Below are 16,631 nucleotides of genomic sequence, written 5' to 3' on the forward strand. Positions count from 1 at the left end.
TTGCAAATCACAATGCATAAAAGGAAAAGGAGAGAGAGAGAGCAAGAAGGAAAGTGCCTCCCATAGAGGGAGGCTGGGGGTAGGGGGCTGGGGGCTGGGGACAGGGGTGGGGAAATGGGGACAATGGTGGTGGGAGGTGTGCACTGGTGGAGGGATGGGTGCTGGATCATTGTATGACTAAATCCCAATTATAAATAGCTTTGTAATGGTCTATCTCATAGATATCCATTAAAAAAAATTTTTTTAAAGTAATTGGAGTTCGGGGCCGGAGCGATAGCACAGCGGGTAGGGCGTTTGCCTTGCACGCGGCCGACCCAGGTTCGATCCCCGGCATCCCATATGGTCCCCCAAGCACCACCAGGAGTAATTCCTGAGTGCAAAGCCAGGAGTAACCCCTGAGCATCGCTGGGTGTGACCCAAAAAGCAAAATAAATAAATAAATAAATAAATAAAGTAATTGGAGTTCATGTCCAGCTCAATCAACTTAATCAATGGCTGAATAAATAGCAGAACTCCTACAATTTAAAATAGGCAAGAACTGATTGTATATTGCTTTCAAAGAAAAGCATTTTAAGTAAAGATACAAATAGGTTAAAGATAAAATATGTGGAAGCAACAAAATTAAAGAGTTGGTTTCAGAGAGACAGACCTCAGAGCTAAGCTCCTCTACGGGGAGAGACGGTCTGTGTACAGTGACCAGACAGACAAAGCTCCTGACGTCAAGTGGACGCGATGCTAAATGCCTCTGCAATACACAGATCATCAAAATACACAAAACAAAAACAGCTGCAAGAAATTCTGTTCAGTCACAGTTTACAAATCCTAAAATATTCTCTCTAAAATAACAAGTCAGTAAAGGCACAGAGACCTGGGGCTAGAGCGACAGTACAGTGGGGAGGGCGCCTGCCTTGCCTGTGGCAGACCTGGGTCCAGTCACGAGCATCCCATCGGGTCCTGAGTCCTTCAGGAGTGATCCCTAAGCACAGCCATTTGTGGCCCAAAAACATGAAAAAGGTAGAAAGACCGGAGAACAACAATGGTCCTGATGGTCACAGGGACACAGCCACAGGCCACGCAAAATGTGCATGGTGCAGACTTGGGCCTGAGCTCTGCGTCATGATAGGCAGTTGTCCGGCCAAAGTGTAATGACTACGAACCCAGTAACAGAAAGATCTCTGCAAACTTCTCAGCAATAAAATAGATTTCTGAATAACCTTTTGGTATAAGGAAAATTCAATAAAAGGAAAATTAGAAAGTGCTTCGAACAAGATGAGAGTGAAACTGCACAAACTATCGAAGTTTGTGGGACTCAGCTCTAGCAGCACTGAAACAGCACATCAGAGAGAAGAGGACAACGAGGTCTCTCCAGCACAGAAGCAGCCTGTCAGTGCAGTCACCTCAGGGGCATGACGTGCTCGCAGGGACGAGGCGCTGTGGCCAGTACAGGCACTTAGGTCCCGAGAGCCCCTACATGCATGATCCTAGATGGGGAAAAATACTAAGAAAGTGAGAGAAAATTAAACCTAAGTATTCAGGAGAAAGTAAAAATACATAGGTCAAAGAGGAACTTCACGAAAAGACAAATCACTAAGGGCCAGAAAGTCAGTGCTTTAAGTGCAATCTCTCGAATTGAAGCATCACCCTGAGCATCACCAGTGATACTCCCAGAGGCCCTGGACCACCCCAGGTAATCCCAAGCAGCACCGCATCCTTAGGCCCTGGCACCCACCCCCGGCAGGTTGGCTGAGAATAGCTGTGAGGCCCCAATCATGGTGAGGAAAGCATTCCTATGGAGCAGAACTTCTCAAGAAATTGTTCCAACCCGGTTCTATAGGTATGTAAAACAGGGACACAAACCAAACTCTCGCTAATAAAAATCATAAAGAAGTTTATTTTTAAGTGAAATTTAAAATATTTTCACAAGCTCCACATTCAGTTACTTCACCCCCATATGGAGTCATGCGCCCAAGAAGTCTAAGAAGCTTGGTGACAGAGGTAGATGGAGGGCTGAGGCCAAGGTCACAGAGAAAAGCTTGTCTACTGGAGTTGGTGCAAATGGTCATCCTGGTCTAGAAAATAATGAATGTAGGGAGGCACTGGCAGACAATTCTGCAAGTGTTCGAGGCCTCTGAGGCACTCTGCACGACCCACACTACCATCTGCAGGGCAGATGGGGCAAAGGGCAGCAGGTGACTTTGCTGAGTTTGCGAGTGGATGAGGAGACATTTCTTGGTCCAAAGCCATGGAAAAAGTATGTCTAAGTGTCCTGTGCAGGCCACCCTCCCCGTGACACACAGGCGATCCTCTGCACTGAATTTCCTGGAAGGGGAATCTTTGGGGACAAAGGTGCCCTGGGTACAGAGTCCCGGGCAGGACCACAACTCTCCTGAGGAACATTCAAACAGAACCAGAGGTCCAGTCAGGTGCCTGCAGGCTCGGGAAGGTAAGTCCTCCTTGGAGGTCTCTGCAGAAGAAGCAGACCCCTGGGCCTTCTGGGGTGCTCCATGGTCCTTGAGCCCACTGCCAGGTCTCAGCTTCCCAGGCCATTCCAAGGCCACCCTCTTCAGGCGCCACGTCCAAACTCACACCTGACTCGAGCTGACACGAGGCACAGCTCGTTCCTGGGTGGGCAGCGGGAGTCAAGTCACTGAGCGAGGGGCACTGTCCACCTGAGAGGTGGCCAGCTCTCCCTTTGGGGAACAGAGTGTGCTGGCCTCTGCCACTGGATCCCATGGTCTGGCCGGCCCTGCTGCCCGTGCTCTGTCGGGCTGACTCAGCCAAACGAGTGCCAGCAGCAGTGCGAGAGGAGGCCATGTCCCTGCTGACCATAAGCTCCTGGCTGCAAATCCAGAGTGTGATGCCTGCCCCTGGCTCTGGCACCTCTTTCATGCCTGAGGCTGAGGGGACTCTGGCAGTGCCTGGGGTGCTCCCCCCGCCCCGCCCACCTCTGTGCGCCTTCTGCCCTCACTGCAGAGACCAGCAGCTCCACTGCCACCACTTCCTGATACTCAACAGTCAGCCATAGGTGGACCCAGGGCGTCACTTCCAATGCATCTTCCCAGAAGCCCTCATGACCAGGTGGATGTCCCCCGATGGTTCTCACATTCCCCCTCGGCTCCTGACTCCACAAGCCCTGCCCTGCAGGAACAGTGATGGGATCCAGCCCCACAGCTTGGAAGTTGTTGTCAACCCTGCCCAAGCAGGATGCGACCGGGGGGGTCCCCTCTGTCAAGCCCTGAGCAGTGTCCAGGGTGATGCCCTTCACAGACCCTCTCCCACAGACCCATTCCTGCCCTCAGCACAGTCCCCAGTGCTCCCCAGAGGAGGCAGGGAAGGTCTTCCCAGCCCAAGCAAGACCATGGCCAAAACCTTGCAGCTGACGGCCAGGCAGCCAGAGCAGCCCGTGAGTCCACGCCTACCTGGGACCAGCTGCCTGCGTGAGCACAGGCCTTAGCCTGTCTGCCAGGGCACGGAGGCGGAAGCCTCTGCTGGTGGGAATCTGGAATCCAGACTCCAAACCCAGGGCTGGTGCAGTCCTGGTCCCTGCGGGCCAGGGTCTCAGCAGCCCAGCCTCGAGGGACGTACAGGAGCAGATTCTCAGAGCAGTGCTGCCGACATGAAGGTCCCCGAAACAAAGGAGGCAAGTGCACAGCACAGCAAGGTGGCCAGCAGTGCTCGGGAGTCTGAGACACAGAGTATCCTGAAGGGGACTCTGGGGTGGTCACCCGCTCTGACGACACTGGCCCCATGTATGTGGGTGGGTCATGCAGACTGCAGCTCAGCAAGTCAGCTGTGGAAAACTAACTGAGCTTCTGCTGCAGGCACACGCACACAACACATCCAGACAACGCACACTCAGAATGGTGACACAGTCTCGCATTCGCCTGAAATAACAATGAAGAACCTTCGCGATCCCGCTGTCGCCTCTCCAACCACAGGAGCCTGCGTAGCCAACCTGGCCCTCCCAGGCCAGTTCCACCGAGGGACAGCAACTGCCTGGGTGCCCGCATCACTGCCTCACTCTCTGTCAACGGGCGGGGGTCTGTCCATGTCTCTCCTTCCCAGACGCCAACCCCAGGGCTCGCCTCTCAGGGCCTGAGGAACTGCAGCGGGGCTGCTGGCTCCGGGCAAAGAAAGAGCTACCAGGAGCCCTCTTGCTGACAGGCCTATGTGGAGGGGGTGGCCTGCCCAGGCATGGATGTGGACAGAGCTGGCGTGTCTGGGAGGGGACCATGGGGAGAAGCTCAGGCATACCCGCTGCTAAGTAGGAGTGGCCCCACAGAGGGTCTTACTGATTGTGCATAGGGTCAAACCTGGCTGTGCTCAGGGCTCACTCCTGGCTCTGTGCTCAGGCTCACTCCTGACTCCGGGCTCAAGGCTCACTCCTGACTCTGTGCTCAGGCTCATTCCTGGCTGAGCCTGGGGACTGAACTTGGGTCAGTCACATTCAAGTCAAAGCCTAACATGCTGTCCTAACTCTCTAGGCCTATGTCGGAACTTTTATAAGTAATCCCTGCAAATCTGTTAAAAACAAATAAACAAGCACCTGGGCCATCCCCACAGACCCACTGGAAACTAGTCAGGGGGTGAGATGGAGCATTCTCAGGAGCTTCTGAGCCCCTGGGAGCCCTGCGCCCAGCCCCTCGGGAGCACATGGACAGGACTCAGCGGGCCGTGGCACTAAGCTGCCTGGCCTCCTGCACACTGCCCACTCCAGCTCCACCAGCCCCAGGAGCCCAGAGACCCCACTGCCACCCACTCCCAAGGGTGCAGAAAGGGCTCCGCTTGCCTGCGCAGCCCAGAGGTAGTCCAGCCGGAGCTTGATGTCCACCTGCCGGGCATGGAGGGCCAGGGCGCAGGAGAACAGCAGGATGGCCATGATGGGCTCCGAGCTGTGCCCAGACACAGTGCCGCCGCTGAGGAGAATGGGGGAGACCAAGTCAGCACCAAGGCTCGGTGACCGGTACAGACCCTCCTCAGAGTGCGGGACAGGCACAGGGAGCCCCCGCTCCAGGCCCTCCTGCGGGTCTGCCCTGACCACAGACACCTACCGCACGGCCTCCGCGTAGCCGCTGAGCTCCAGAACCAGGATGTAGGACGCCGTGAGCACGGCCAGCAGGATCACTTTCGGCAGGGAGGACACACGCAGAAACACGGCCAGGGGCAGAGTGCCCACCTGGCCGCAGAGCAGAGCGTGGGGCACAGCGTCGCCAGAGGGGGCGCCAGGCGTCAGGACCACCAGGGACGCGTTGGGGCGGATGCTCCAGGCCCAGGGCAGGCAGCCCACCTGGGGGGGACAGGGCGGGGCAGGGCACGGCCTCAGAACTCAGCAGGCCCAAACCATCACAGCACCGGCCGCTGCCCAAACCTCCTCCCCACAGTCCACTTCTCCAGTACCCACTCCCCAAACCCACTCCCAAACCCTAACCCGTACCCACTTCCTATACCCACTCCCCGTACACACTTCCTCTACACACTTCCCGTACCCACTCCCCACTCCCCCCAGTGGGGCCCCACAGGCCCCCTGCTCAGTGTCCACACTGACGCTCGAGCAACTGAGCACGAGTCCCATCCCCACCTCAGAGAACCAGCCATTGAGTTACTCCTGCACCAGCCACAGAGACCGTCCTGCCTCCACTGCCCCCACCCCCTCCCTGTCCCTCCTCCTCTTCCCTGCCTCCCTGCTGCCCCTCCAATCCGGCTCTACTCTCCCTGCACTAGGAAGGTACAGGTCCTGTTTCCTCCAGGCCCAGCGTGTCCCCCACTGGCTCCTGCGTGCTCAGGCCCGTCTCTGAACCCACGAGCCTCCCCCAACCCCAGCTCCTCGGGCTGCCCTCCTCACCACACAGCCTTGGGCCACGGCGTAGACCAGGACTACTATGAAGATGCACAGGACGGTGCGGATCTGGATGGTCAGGCAGCCTGGAAAACACTGCGCGGCAAACGCGTCACTTCCCCAGAGTACATCAGGAAGCTGGGCCATGTGGCAGAAAACAATCCCAGCCCAAGGCAGCTGAGCACTGGGGCCTCTGAGGGGCCCCCACATGCACCCCTGCTTAGTGCACACACTCATCTCACACGTGCGCCCTGCACCATACATATGTTGGTTTCCCTGGAAGCTACAGCCTTCCTCCTCTGTACTCACACTCCGACGTGCTCAGCACTGAGACAGTCTCAGTGCGTTAATTGTCTTGGCATCTTCAAAGTGACTTCAAACTGAGTCCTGCTAGCTCACGAATTATTTCTTCACTTATTTTTTATATGTTTGAACTGAGATTGATTATTTTCCTCACAAAGGTAAATAATACTTATAAGTGTGTTTCCAATAGATCATGTATTAATAAATTAGATGGAGTTTAGTATTAGAAATTGGTTAACTCTAATTTTTTAAAAAAATCATACTGATTTAATATCGGTCAATATCCCTTTTCTGGTCTGTCTGTTTGGGGGCCACACCTGGCTGTGCTCAGGACTTACTTCTGTCTTGCTGCATTCAGGGATCACTCCTGGTGGGCTCAGGGGCCATATGGGGTGCCAGGAATAGAACCTGGGTCTGCCACATGCAAGGCAAGTGCCCTCCCCACTGTGCTGTCGCTCCAGCCCCTAACTCTAGTTTCTTTTAACACGTTCAGCAACATCCAGCAAACATTTTCACCAAGTGAGAAGCTCTCCTCAGACTCACATTCATGGCACGAGTGACCCTTCCAGCTGCAGGACAGGGCCGAGCAGAGGGCACCCCTCCAAGGCCCCCTCCACACTCAGCCTGCTGCTGCCCACCCCCTGCCTGCTCACTCACGCCCAGGACAGGGCTCAGAGCAGTGTCCACGACTATCCTCCACCAGACACCGGCAGAGCTGTGCGGCAGGGGGCTGCTCTCCGCCACTGCCCATGCCGCGGCCTGCAGCACTTCCCTCCTGGGCTGAGCCCTGGCCCCTGGGGTGGGATTGGAGTCTCAGTGAGGCAGGGGTGTGCAGCTCCTGGGTGGCCCGGTGGGACCCCAGGGCACAGCCCTGGAGCTAGGAACCAGGAAGAAATGGCACAGAGGTCTCCCGTGTCGACTCTTCTCTGCAGAAGCACACACCCACGCGCCCAGTGAGTGCGCTCTGACACCTCCTGGCTGCACCAAAGGGCGAGCAGGTGCTTCAGCCACTCTGGGGGGCTGCGGATCCATTTGATGCTAAACCCACCGTAGGCCAGGCCACCAGAAAGCCTCATTTCTCCTGAGACTCTGACCCCCCGAGATTCCTCTTCCCCATCCTGTCAGCAGCAGTTAGTTCCACACACCTTCTCGGTCTTTCCTCAAAACCAGTGCTCAAGAGCCACTGGAGTCCTGGCCTGGACACTCGCCTATGACTGCCCAGGGCTAGACGAAAGCAGAGGGCCAGAGCAACAGGACAGCAGCAGGGTTGCTTGCCCGCATTTGATCCCCACCGTTCCACATGAGCCCCGAGCACTGTGAGGAGTGATTCTGAGTGCAGAGCAGGAAGGACCCCTGCCAGTGTGGGCCAATCGACCTCCGGGGAAAGCAGAGTCACTGCAGGGCTGAGCAGAAGGAGGCGACCTCGTGCCCCACTGGCCGTGGCGAGGGCGATTGTGTCTGCCCAGGGCTGGAGTCAGCAGCAGCCCTGGGTTCCTGTTTTCCCAGCTTCCCCTGGGGCCCGGCCACTGTCTGAGCAGGAGCTTCAGGGCCCACTGTGGCATGGGCCTAGGGCAGCTGGACCCTGTGGCTGAGATGCAGCTCCCCTGCCCTGAAAACCAGCCTCAGGAAACGCCCCATGGACTCCCCCAGATAGCACCCGCTCCCCAGCTTACTTGCAGAGAGGGGACTAGAAGTGTGGCTGCAGATCAACCCCTGGGCAGCGGCCAGTGGCCTGGACAGTGAGGGGCCAAAAAGAGGCAGATCGGAAGATCAGGCACAAGGAAAATGTGTCGAGCGGAAGAGGGATACGGGTCAGTCTGGCCAAGTGGGAGAAAACTGTGAACATGCTTGGCCCATGCGAGCATTCACCAATGGTAACCTCAGCAGAGGGGGACATCAGTCACCACAGCCACTGTCCCGTGGGCCCATGACCCAAACACCCATGGTGGTGGTGAAGGAGGTGCATGGGGCTTTCTGCTCCCCAGAGCGGGCGGGATGGACTGCAGAGCACTCAGCCTGCCACAGTACACACCAACACTGCGCCCAAGTCCAGAACCTTCTAACGGACATGCGAGGAGGGACCTGTGGCAACAGCACTGACCGTGGACAAGCTGACGCAGCCACAAGGCGTCACCCTCATTAGCCACGTCATGCCTCAGCAGCAGACGGGTCACACTAGAACACACGTGCTCAGGGAGCAGAGCACTGCCTTCCCACTGCAGGCCTCCCCAGGAACTGCCCAGGTGGGCAGAACATCTCACGCTCCATCACTGGGCACGCACCTGGCTAGCTCTGGCCTTGCCCCGGGACCACCACCTTGAGGATCAGAGACTGAGATAGCCCTGCAGATCCTGTCTAGTGCAGTGCCAGAAGCTGGGCAGCACACAGTGACATTCACGCATGCAGCATCAGTCTGGCTCTGTGGGACCAGGGGAGGATGGTGGGGGCACCTGGACACAGGTGTGGGTGCGGGCAGGAGCTCTGCAGCCCTGAAACCTCGGCACTGGTAACACCCACAGCCATGTTTGATGCCTTGGGGAAAAAGGAACAAAAGCCACTGGGTCCAGGACTGAATCTCCAAGATGCATGGCGGCAGAGGCGCCGGGCTATCCCCAGCTGCCTGCCTGCTCTTCAGCCTGGTTATCATGCCCACAATGTGCCTCCGAGCGCCACCTTAGTGTACCAACAGCCCTGGCCCAGAGACACAGCAGCGAGTCCCAGAAGACACCACAGAGCCGAGATCTCTCCAGGCCCCATACCAAGCCAGTTTCACCAGTGCACCCCAGATGGAACAGGTGCAGTCTCCCCGCTACTCCAGGTGGAATCCAGGCAACCAAGAGCTTCCACAAGCAAGGCCCAGTATGCAGGTTGCAGGACTAAATCTCCATGCCACATGGCGGCGAGGTGCTGGGCTGTCTCTGCCGGGTCCCCACCCACTCATCGGCCTGGCTGTCACGTCCACAATGTGCCTCCGGGCACCATCATTAGCGCACTAACAGACCTGGTCCAGAGACGCCCAACTGAATCCCAAAATGGACTAGGCCCTACAGAAATGTCTCTGGAACCTAACCGTGTACAATCTAGGATTCCAGAAGCGAGTGGCCGCAGCACCCATGATACTCAAAATGAGCAATGATCTAGCATCTGCCCCTGGCAGGCGGGCTTGAATGGTGGTGGGAAAATTTGAGCAAAACATAATGCCCCAAAGTAGAGAGAGTATTGGAAAAATTTCCTACCATGGAGGCAGGGTGAGGACTGGGGTGTGGGGATGGGGGTATACTGGGGACACTGGTGGTGGAAAGTGTGCACTGGTGGAGGGATTGGTGTTCAAATATTGTAAAACTAAATCTCAAACACGAAAGCTTTGTAACTGTATCTCACAGTGATTCAGTTAAAAAAAAATGTAACGTGGAGTTCATGCCCAATTCAAACAGCTTAATCAATGGAATTCAAACAGCTTAATCAATGGAGTTGAAACAGCTTCATCAATGGCTGAATAAATAGCAGTACTCCTACACTTAAAAAAAAAAGAAAGTGTCTTGAAAATGGGAAGTCACTGTCATCCCATTGCTCATCGATTTGTTCAAGCGGGCACCAGTAACGTCTCTCATTGAGAGACTTCTTGTTACTGTTTTTGGCATATCCAATACGCACGGGTAGCTTGCCAGGCTCTACTGTGCAGGCTCCATACTCTCAGTAGCTTGCAGGGCTCTCTGAGAGGGGCGGAAGAATCAAACACGGGTTGGCCTCGTGAAAGGAGAAAGCCCGACCGCTGTGCTAAAATGGGAAGTAGAAAAAAAAATGCCACTGAGCCAGAAGGGAAATACAGAGAGCAGGACTTCCTCTGCATGCGCAGGCCCCAGAGGGTCCCCTGTGCCCTGCCACCGGTGATCCCTGAGCACAAAGTCAGGAGTGAGCCCTGAGCACTGCTGGGTGTCACCTTAAATAAATGAAATTAATGTCGAGTTTCGTTTTCCTGGCTGGTGACAAAGGGTCAAGAGGATGCAGCGGGCCATGGCCAGGGGAGGGCAGGAATCACAGGCAAGGCTGGAGGGTTTCACAGAGCAGGGCCCAGGCGGGGGCGGCTCTCCACCACGGCCCGAGAGCTGCTTCCCCCCATGCTGCTCACCACCGCCCTGCGTGGGGCCGCCCTGGCCACACCTGCTGTGGACCTTCCCCTGTGCCCATTTCCATTTCTCAGCCCGGCAGAAAGCAGAAACAGACACTCTGCCCACCCTCTCCCACACACATCCAACACACATGTGCTCGTCTGTGCGCCAACACGTCCCAGAGCTACGCTCAGCTTGTTCCCGACACACCTGCGTGAGAAAGAGCATCGGACCCGTCCCCGCCACCCACCAGCCCGTGGCCAGGCTTCCAGGCTTCCGGCCACAGAAGGGCAGTTCTCAGACCCCCCTCCAAACGCGGGTGCTTTGCGTCCTGTGGCTGCTCGCTGGCTCCCAGGCAGCAGGTTTCACAGCTCAAACGCTTCCAGGACCCCCTGCTCAGGCTCCATTAACTTTCTAGAAAGGCTCGGGGAACTCCAGCAACTCACAGATCACTGGCTTATTACAAAAGATTTTTGTCCTGGAACAGCCAGACCCAAGGGCTGCAGGGGCAAGGGCAGGTATGGGAGGCGGGGGGTGGGGGCGCGAGGGGGAGCACTTGCACCTCCCAGGCACTGTCACCCTCCAGATTCCACGGGCCCATCCACCCGGAAGCACTGTCACCCCACATGTGGGTCTGAGGAGTCTGTGCAGCGGGGCGAGCCAGTGTGCTATGGGGAGGCCAAGGGGTGAGGCCGGAGGTCGGAACCTGGCCGGGTCCACTACACCCAGGCCCCCGAGTGCCTCCTGAGAAGCATCACACCAGCATCAAGTTAGGAACTGAGAATAGGCACAGACATGTACAGAAAACATCTGGCCACCTGAATGCCAACACGGTCTCCTTACAAGCCCCAGGCAGCACGGCCCACAGGTGCCTGCAGGGAGCAGACAAAGAGAAGCCCATGCTGAGCCCCCAACCACCTCCTCTCCTCTGCCTGGGGCTTTCCAACCCACTGGGCCAGGTCAGTCCCACAAGGAACTTCCTCCCGCAGAGGAAAGTGACACCCTGCGTGAGCTCCCTCCGAGGGCTCAGGCTGGCAGTCTCGAGTACTCCAGGGAGAGGCCGGAAAGTGCCCCCCCTGAGCTGGCCTGGGAAGGGGACACAGCTGGGCTGCAGGCACCTGCCAACCAGCAGATGCTGCAGCCCTGATCTTTCCCTGCCTTGGAAGCCTACACACTCACGTTACCGCTGAAAGTTACCGGAGCTGCCAACCAGAGACTTGCGAAAGAACCAAGTCACATTCCTAGAGAGAGAAAGGGAGGGCCTGGTCGCGCCTGCTGATGGAGCTGTGACTGGCCGCACACGGAGGGTGAACAGCCGTGGAAAGCCTGTTCTGAGGCTAAGAAGGGGAGCCTCAGAGGCTGCAGGGAGCCTGCCAGGAGCTCAGAGGGGCAGGCGCAGAGACCACTGGCCACCTTGCTCAACTGTGGATCTGGGGACTGTGACACTGAAATATGAACAATCATACAAACCTCAACAAGATGCGCCTGAAAGAGCATGAAAAATGGCTGTGACCGAGGGGAAAGTGGGCGCTTAGTCAGGACCTGAGCAGACGCCCTGTTGCAGGCTGTGGCCAGTCCAGCATGGGCCCTGAGCGTTGGCTGTGGAACCTGCTCACAGCTGCTGGCTGTCCAGACAGCGACAAACGTCACCAGCACTGTGACTGCAACCACACGGCCCTGGATGCAGCATCCACACAGCAGGAGCTCCGTGGGATGAAAGACCCCAACATGGTGGAGCGAGGACCTGCATTCTGCAAAGCTGAGGGCCAGAGGGCACCTTGGGATGCAGCTCGAGAGACCGAGAAACAGAGTGTGCAGGAGAAGGGGCCCCCACTGAGCCTCAGTGTGACCTCGGAGTCAGAGGGTCTCGACAGTGGGTAACCGAAGCTTTCACCTGGCACGCACTGCTCTGGCTCTGCACGAGTTTGGGAGCCCGGAGAGTGGCAGCCGCCTGCAGCGCACGAGGAAACTCCTTTCATTCGGGCCCACAGATGGGATTCCGGAGTCTCGGGGGCCTCTGGATTCGAGGGCTCCTGGGCTGTCTGGCTCAATCTTCATTCCTGCCCTTGCCCCAGCAGTGGCTTCTGTTCTGTTCACCTCCTGCTGTTTGTCCACACGGGGCCACGGAGCCACCAAACACGGGGCACATGTCTGAGGTCTCAGGAGCCCATGCGCTGTGTCTCCCTTCGAAGGTAAATGCTTACCAGCGAGGCGGAGGGGAGGAGGTGCCAGCCTTACACACAGACAACCCAGGTTCCATCCCCAGCACCCTACACAGAGTGCAGAGCCAGGAGTAACCCCTGAGCATCACCGGGTGTGGCCCAAAACCCTCCCTGCAAAAGGAAGTGCTTAAAGCAACTTATTTGCAGTGTGAACTTTAAAGTTTATCACACCCGATGTCACTTGGCCTATGGAAGACAAAGAGCTGAGGGTGGCGTGAACCCAGAATGTGCCGTTCTCTTCAAAGCAAACCAAGCTGCTGACGAAAAGAGAAGGAAGCCAAGTGAATAAGCCAGATGTGACTGTTTGAAGGGCAGCTGTCTGCAACAATCCTGCACTAATGACGGGATTACAAGATGTCACACGAGGAAATGGTGGCGGTGAAGGCTGGGGGGCAAGAAGGGAATGTGGACTTGGGGACAGGCCCTTTCCTATGAGCAGGACACACAGAGCTTAGCCACAGTGAGAGGCACCACACACCAGTCAGAGCAGAATGCTCCACATGGACCCCCCCATCCCCAGACAGGAAAGCACCAGTGATGGTTCTCCTGACCTGAAGCAACACTCTACAACGTCAGCCTGGGGCTGCTGAGTCCCCACTGACCCTCCCCCCACCACTGGCCACCCCGCCCCAAGACCATAAGGCACAGGCCTCAAACGTCCAGCACAAAAAGAGAAAGTAATTTCAACTGGCCAGAGAGCCAGAGACCGAACCACCTTAGCTGCCAGCCTGGATGCTGAAGGCACACACTGCTCCCTCAGACACCACACACACACTGCTCCCTCAAACACCACACACACACACACACACACACACACACACACTGCTCCCTCAGATACCACACACACTGCTCCCTCAGACACCAAACACACTTCTTCCTCAGACACCACACACACTGCTCCCTCAGAACCATGCATGCCACTCCCTCAGACACCACACACACACTGCTCTCTCAGACTCCATGCACCACCACTCCCTCACACACCACACTGCATGCTGGAAGACACTGCATGCTGCTCTGGCAGGGACATCATATAAGGGCACATACCTGGACCTGGGTGACCTGCAGGTACAAGACACAGGCCAGCAGGAAGCAGATGCAGAACACCAGAAGGAGCAGGAGGGCCAGGTTCCTGTGACAAAAGACACATGTCACCAGGACCAAGACTGGGCTGACATGCCTGCCAGCCACCTGGGAACCCGCCCTCACCCACCTCCTGCCACCAGCCCCGCAGCTTCCAGCCATCCAGCCTGGGACTCTCCACTCTGGTTCTCTTGGCAGGGGTGGGGGTGGCCGCGTCCCTCCTGTGTCCAACCCCTTCCACCTTCCCCTGCAGGATCTTCCTACCTCACAGCTTCTGGTATGGCCACCTTACAAAGGAAGGACTGAGTTATGGGGCACGGCCCCGACCGGTCCTCCTCCTGGGCTCTGTCTAGGAAATGCTCCAATTCCTCTCAGGCTCTCCAGGGCCCTGCAGGGTCCAGATGGGGCAGCTCCCATCTGCTGCTGCTCACAGGACAGCCAGTTCACTTAGGGGCTTTATAAGGAAAGTGTTTCAACACAGAAGAAATGGGGAGATTTTCTCAGCTGTTTTTTGCCAAAAAACAAACACTGGCACTATTACTTGTGGTGAATGAATGCTGCTAAAATCACTGCTAAAATCTTCCTTTCCAGAGGTTAATTTTTCTCATTTTCAGTTTCTAGAACTACCACTCAGCCAATAACCAATGTGCCCACTTGGGGGTGCTGTGGGTTTTCTCCCTCAGAAGCCAGAAGTCAGCCCCTTGCAGGTGCATGAGAACCTGCAACAGACTATCCTGAACATCAGAGCAGAGAGCCAGTCCCACAGGGATGCCAAAGGCAGGCATGGCTAGTCACCAGTGAACGCAGGAGTGTCTCATTGTTGGTGGATTCTAAAATTTTAGGGGTCAACAGGTAATTAGTCTCTGGAAACAAACCTGGACATCAGAAGAGTCCCTAGGGTTTTGGGGAAAAACTTCATGCACAGCAGGCGGGAGGCTGACAGACCCAACCCTTCTAAAAAATAATATGAACCCTTCTCAAGAAAGGTAGAACTGAACTTCCAAATGACCTGCAATTCTGCTTCCTAGAATATACCCCAAGGGCCCCAAACCAGTATTCAGAACGGACATATGCCCACCTGATCCCCCACAGCCAAGCGGGAGACAGCGAGTGCCTGAGAACAGAGGTGAGGATAGAGAAAGCAGGTCCGTGCACACTGGACCCTGCCTGACTCGGAGAAGGGACAAGATCTGCTGCACCGTGGACAGGACCACGGAATAGTCCCAGGTGTCCACAGGCACCCTGCCGAGAGCGGGCAGCCGAAGGAGAGGCAGACACAGTGAACTCTGAGGGCAGGGTCTGAAGAAGCAGAGGAGGGGAGCAACAACCCCCTGAAGGCCCTGTAGAGCTGGGCTCAGGGCAGGGGCAGGAAGTGGACGCACTGGGGGCGGCTGGGGGAGAGGCGGTGTGTGATGTGAGATCAGTGTCCCCAGAAAAGCCCTGCCAGCACAGCGCTGTGAATCACAGCACTCTGCACATACATATGCATGCATGCATGCACGTATGCACGTATGAATATACCCTGGGACAGCACTTACTGCGGGATCACAAGAAGGTAGATGAGGCCGAACAATGCAGCGAGAATCAGGGCGAGCGCGACCGCGCTGGTGAAGTACTCGTCCTGGAGCTGGTGGTACTGTGGGCAGAGACTCACGTCAGCGACGTGTCTCCAGCACCCACAAGTCTGCCCACCCCCCCAAGCAACGCCCAGAGCCCAGGCCAGAGAGGTCAGGGAAGCACAGCACTGCTGCATCAGGCCAGTCACCAACCTTCCGCTCACGCTCAGCCTGCTTGTACTTGAGGGTGAAGAAGTTCAGGTCAGCTATCTCCAGCTCCGTCTGGCGGGCTTCCAGGAGGCGGCTGATGTACCGATTGACACGGGTGCCCGGGGTGGTGTAGACAACATTGGTAGAGAAGGATGAGCGGTTTCTGAGTTTCTCTGAAGTTGTTCTCAATGCCCTGCGCTGCGGCCACCACAGAGAGAAAGGGATAGGGTCAGATCTCCACAGAGAAAAAGGGACAGGGCAGAGTCTCACATCAGAGAGAGAGAGAGAGAGAGAGAGAGAGACAGAGAGACAGAGACAGAGACAGAGACAGAGAGACAGATACAGATACAGAGACAGAGAAGAGGGCACAGAGAGAGAGACAGAGACAAAGCCTTCGCTCTCTGCATCCCACTCTGCACCCCCGCCCCCGTCTCTTCAGGCTGCAGCTGCATGTCTGACAGCTGGCAGGGAACCCCAGCAACTGTTCTTGTCTGCAAGTGGGTCCCTGGCACCCGTGTGGTGTAGCCATGAAATGTACCATGTGGTATGAGCAATGAAATAAACTGTTTCTCTGAAAATATAATCCAGAGGTCAAACCTCCAGGACACAGAGTGAAGGAGAAAGCCAGAGTGTCCTGACAAACCCAGGAGGAAAGGTAAGTTAAGTGCCTGGCCCGAGCACCATCACGATCCACAGGAGGCACTGAGAATCCCAGAGCTTTCACAGAGATCAGGGGACTCTCCGGACACACAGTGAGAAGCCAGACAGCCCCGGGTGCTGAAGTACTGGAATCCCTCACTTCAGAATTCCTGAGGATGCTGTTGTGAGGCGCAGCTCATCTGAGTGCTCAGCAACCCACCAAAAATGAACAGCAGTGTGGGCAGAAGCAGTTAGGACAGAGGGCAGGGCATTGTCTTGCATGCTGCCAACCCAGGTTCGATCCCTGCCATCGCTTATTGTCCCCTGAGTGCAGAGCCAGGAGTAACCCCTGAGCACTGCCAGGAGTAAGTTCCTGAGTACAGAGCCAGGAATGACCCCCAAGAACCACCAGGTGTGACTCAAAAATGGAAACAAATAAAAAAGATGTAGAGCAATTCTGCGTCAGCTCTTCCAGAAAACAGAAGAGAACTCCCTGCTGATTCTCTGAAGTCAGTGTCACCCGAGCAAATCACTCCAGAAGAGAGCATGAGAGGTGGAGATATTCCACGGCGGAAGGACACCTGAGAGGAAGGAAACACTCTACTCTGGGGCTACGTGGACCCGCCACATGACAGCGCCACACACACAGCACGCTCCCGTGTCCACGCCTGCG

The 16,631-nt window shown here is 56.4% G+C and overlaps 1 protein-coding gene across 1 annotated transcript in view; it reads right to left on the minus strand.

Moving 5' to 3' along the window:
* Window positions 1–16,631, minus strand: part of ADCY1 (adenylate cyclase 1) — an 86,708-nt gene that overhangs the window by 15,856 nt on the left and 54,221 nt on the right. The window contains exons 9-14 of the mRNA XM_055144588.1: window positions 15,323–15,517; window positions 15,092–15,189; window positions 13,518–13,602; window positions 5,843–5,932; window positions 5,052–5,287; window positions 4,790–4,916 (exon numbers count right to left, since the gene is read on the minus strand). Of these exons, the coding sequence (XP_055000563.1) occupies window positions 4,790–4,916; window positions 5,052–5,287; window positions 5,843–5,932; window positions 13,518–13,602; window positions 15,092–15,189; window positions 15,323–15,517 (831 nt within the window). The remainder of the gene's footprint in view (window positions 1–4,789; window positions 4,917–5,051; window positions 5,288–5,842; window positions 5,933–13,517; window positions 13,603–15,091; window positions 15,190–15,322; window positions 15,518–16,631) is intronic.

This window comes from Sorex araneus, chromosome 7 (assembly GCF_027595985.1).
Source record: "Sorex araneus isolate mSorAra2 chromosome 7, mSorAra2.pri, whole genome shotgun sequence".
NCBI classification, from domain to species: Eukaryota; Metazoa; Chordata; class Mammalia; order Eulipotyphla; family Soricidae; genus Sorex; species Sorex araneus.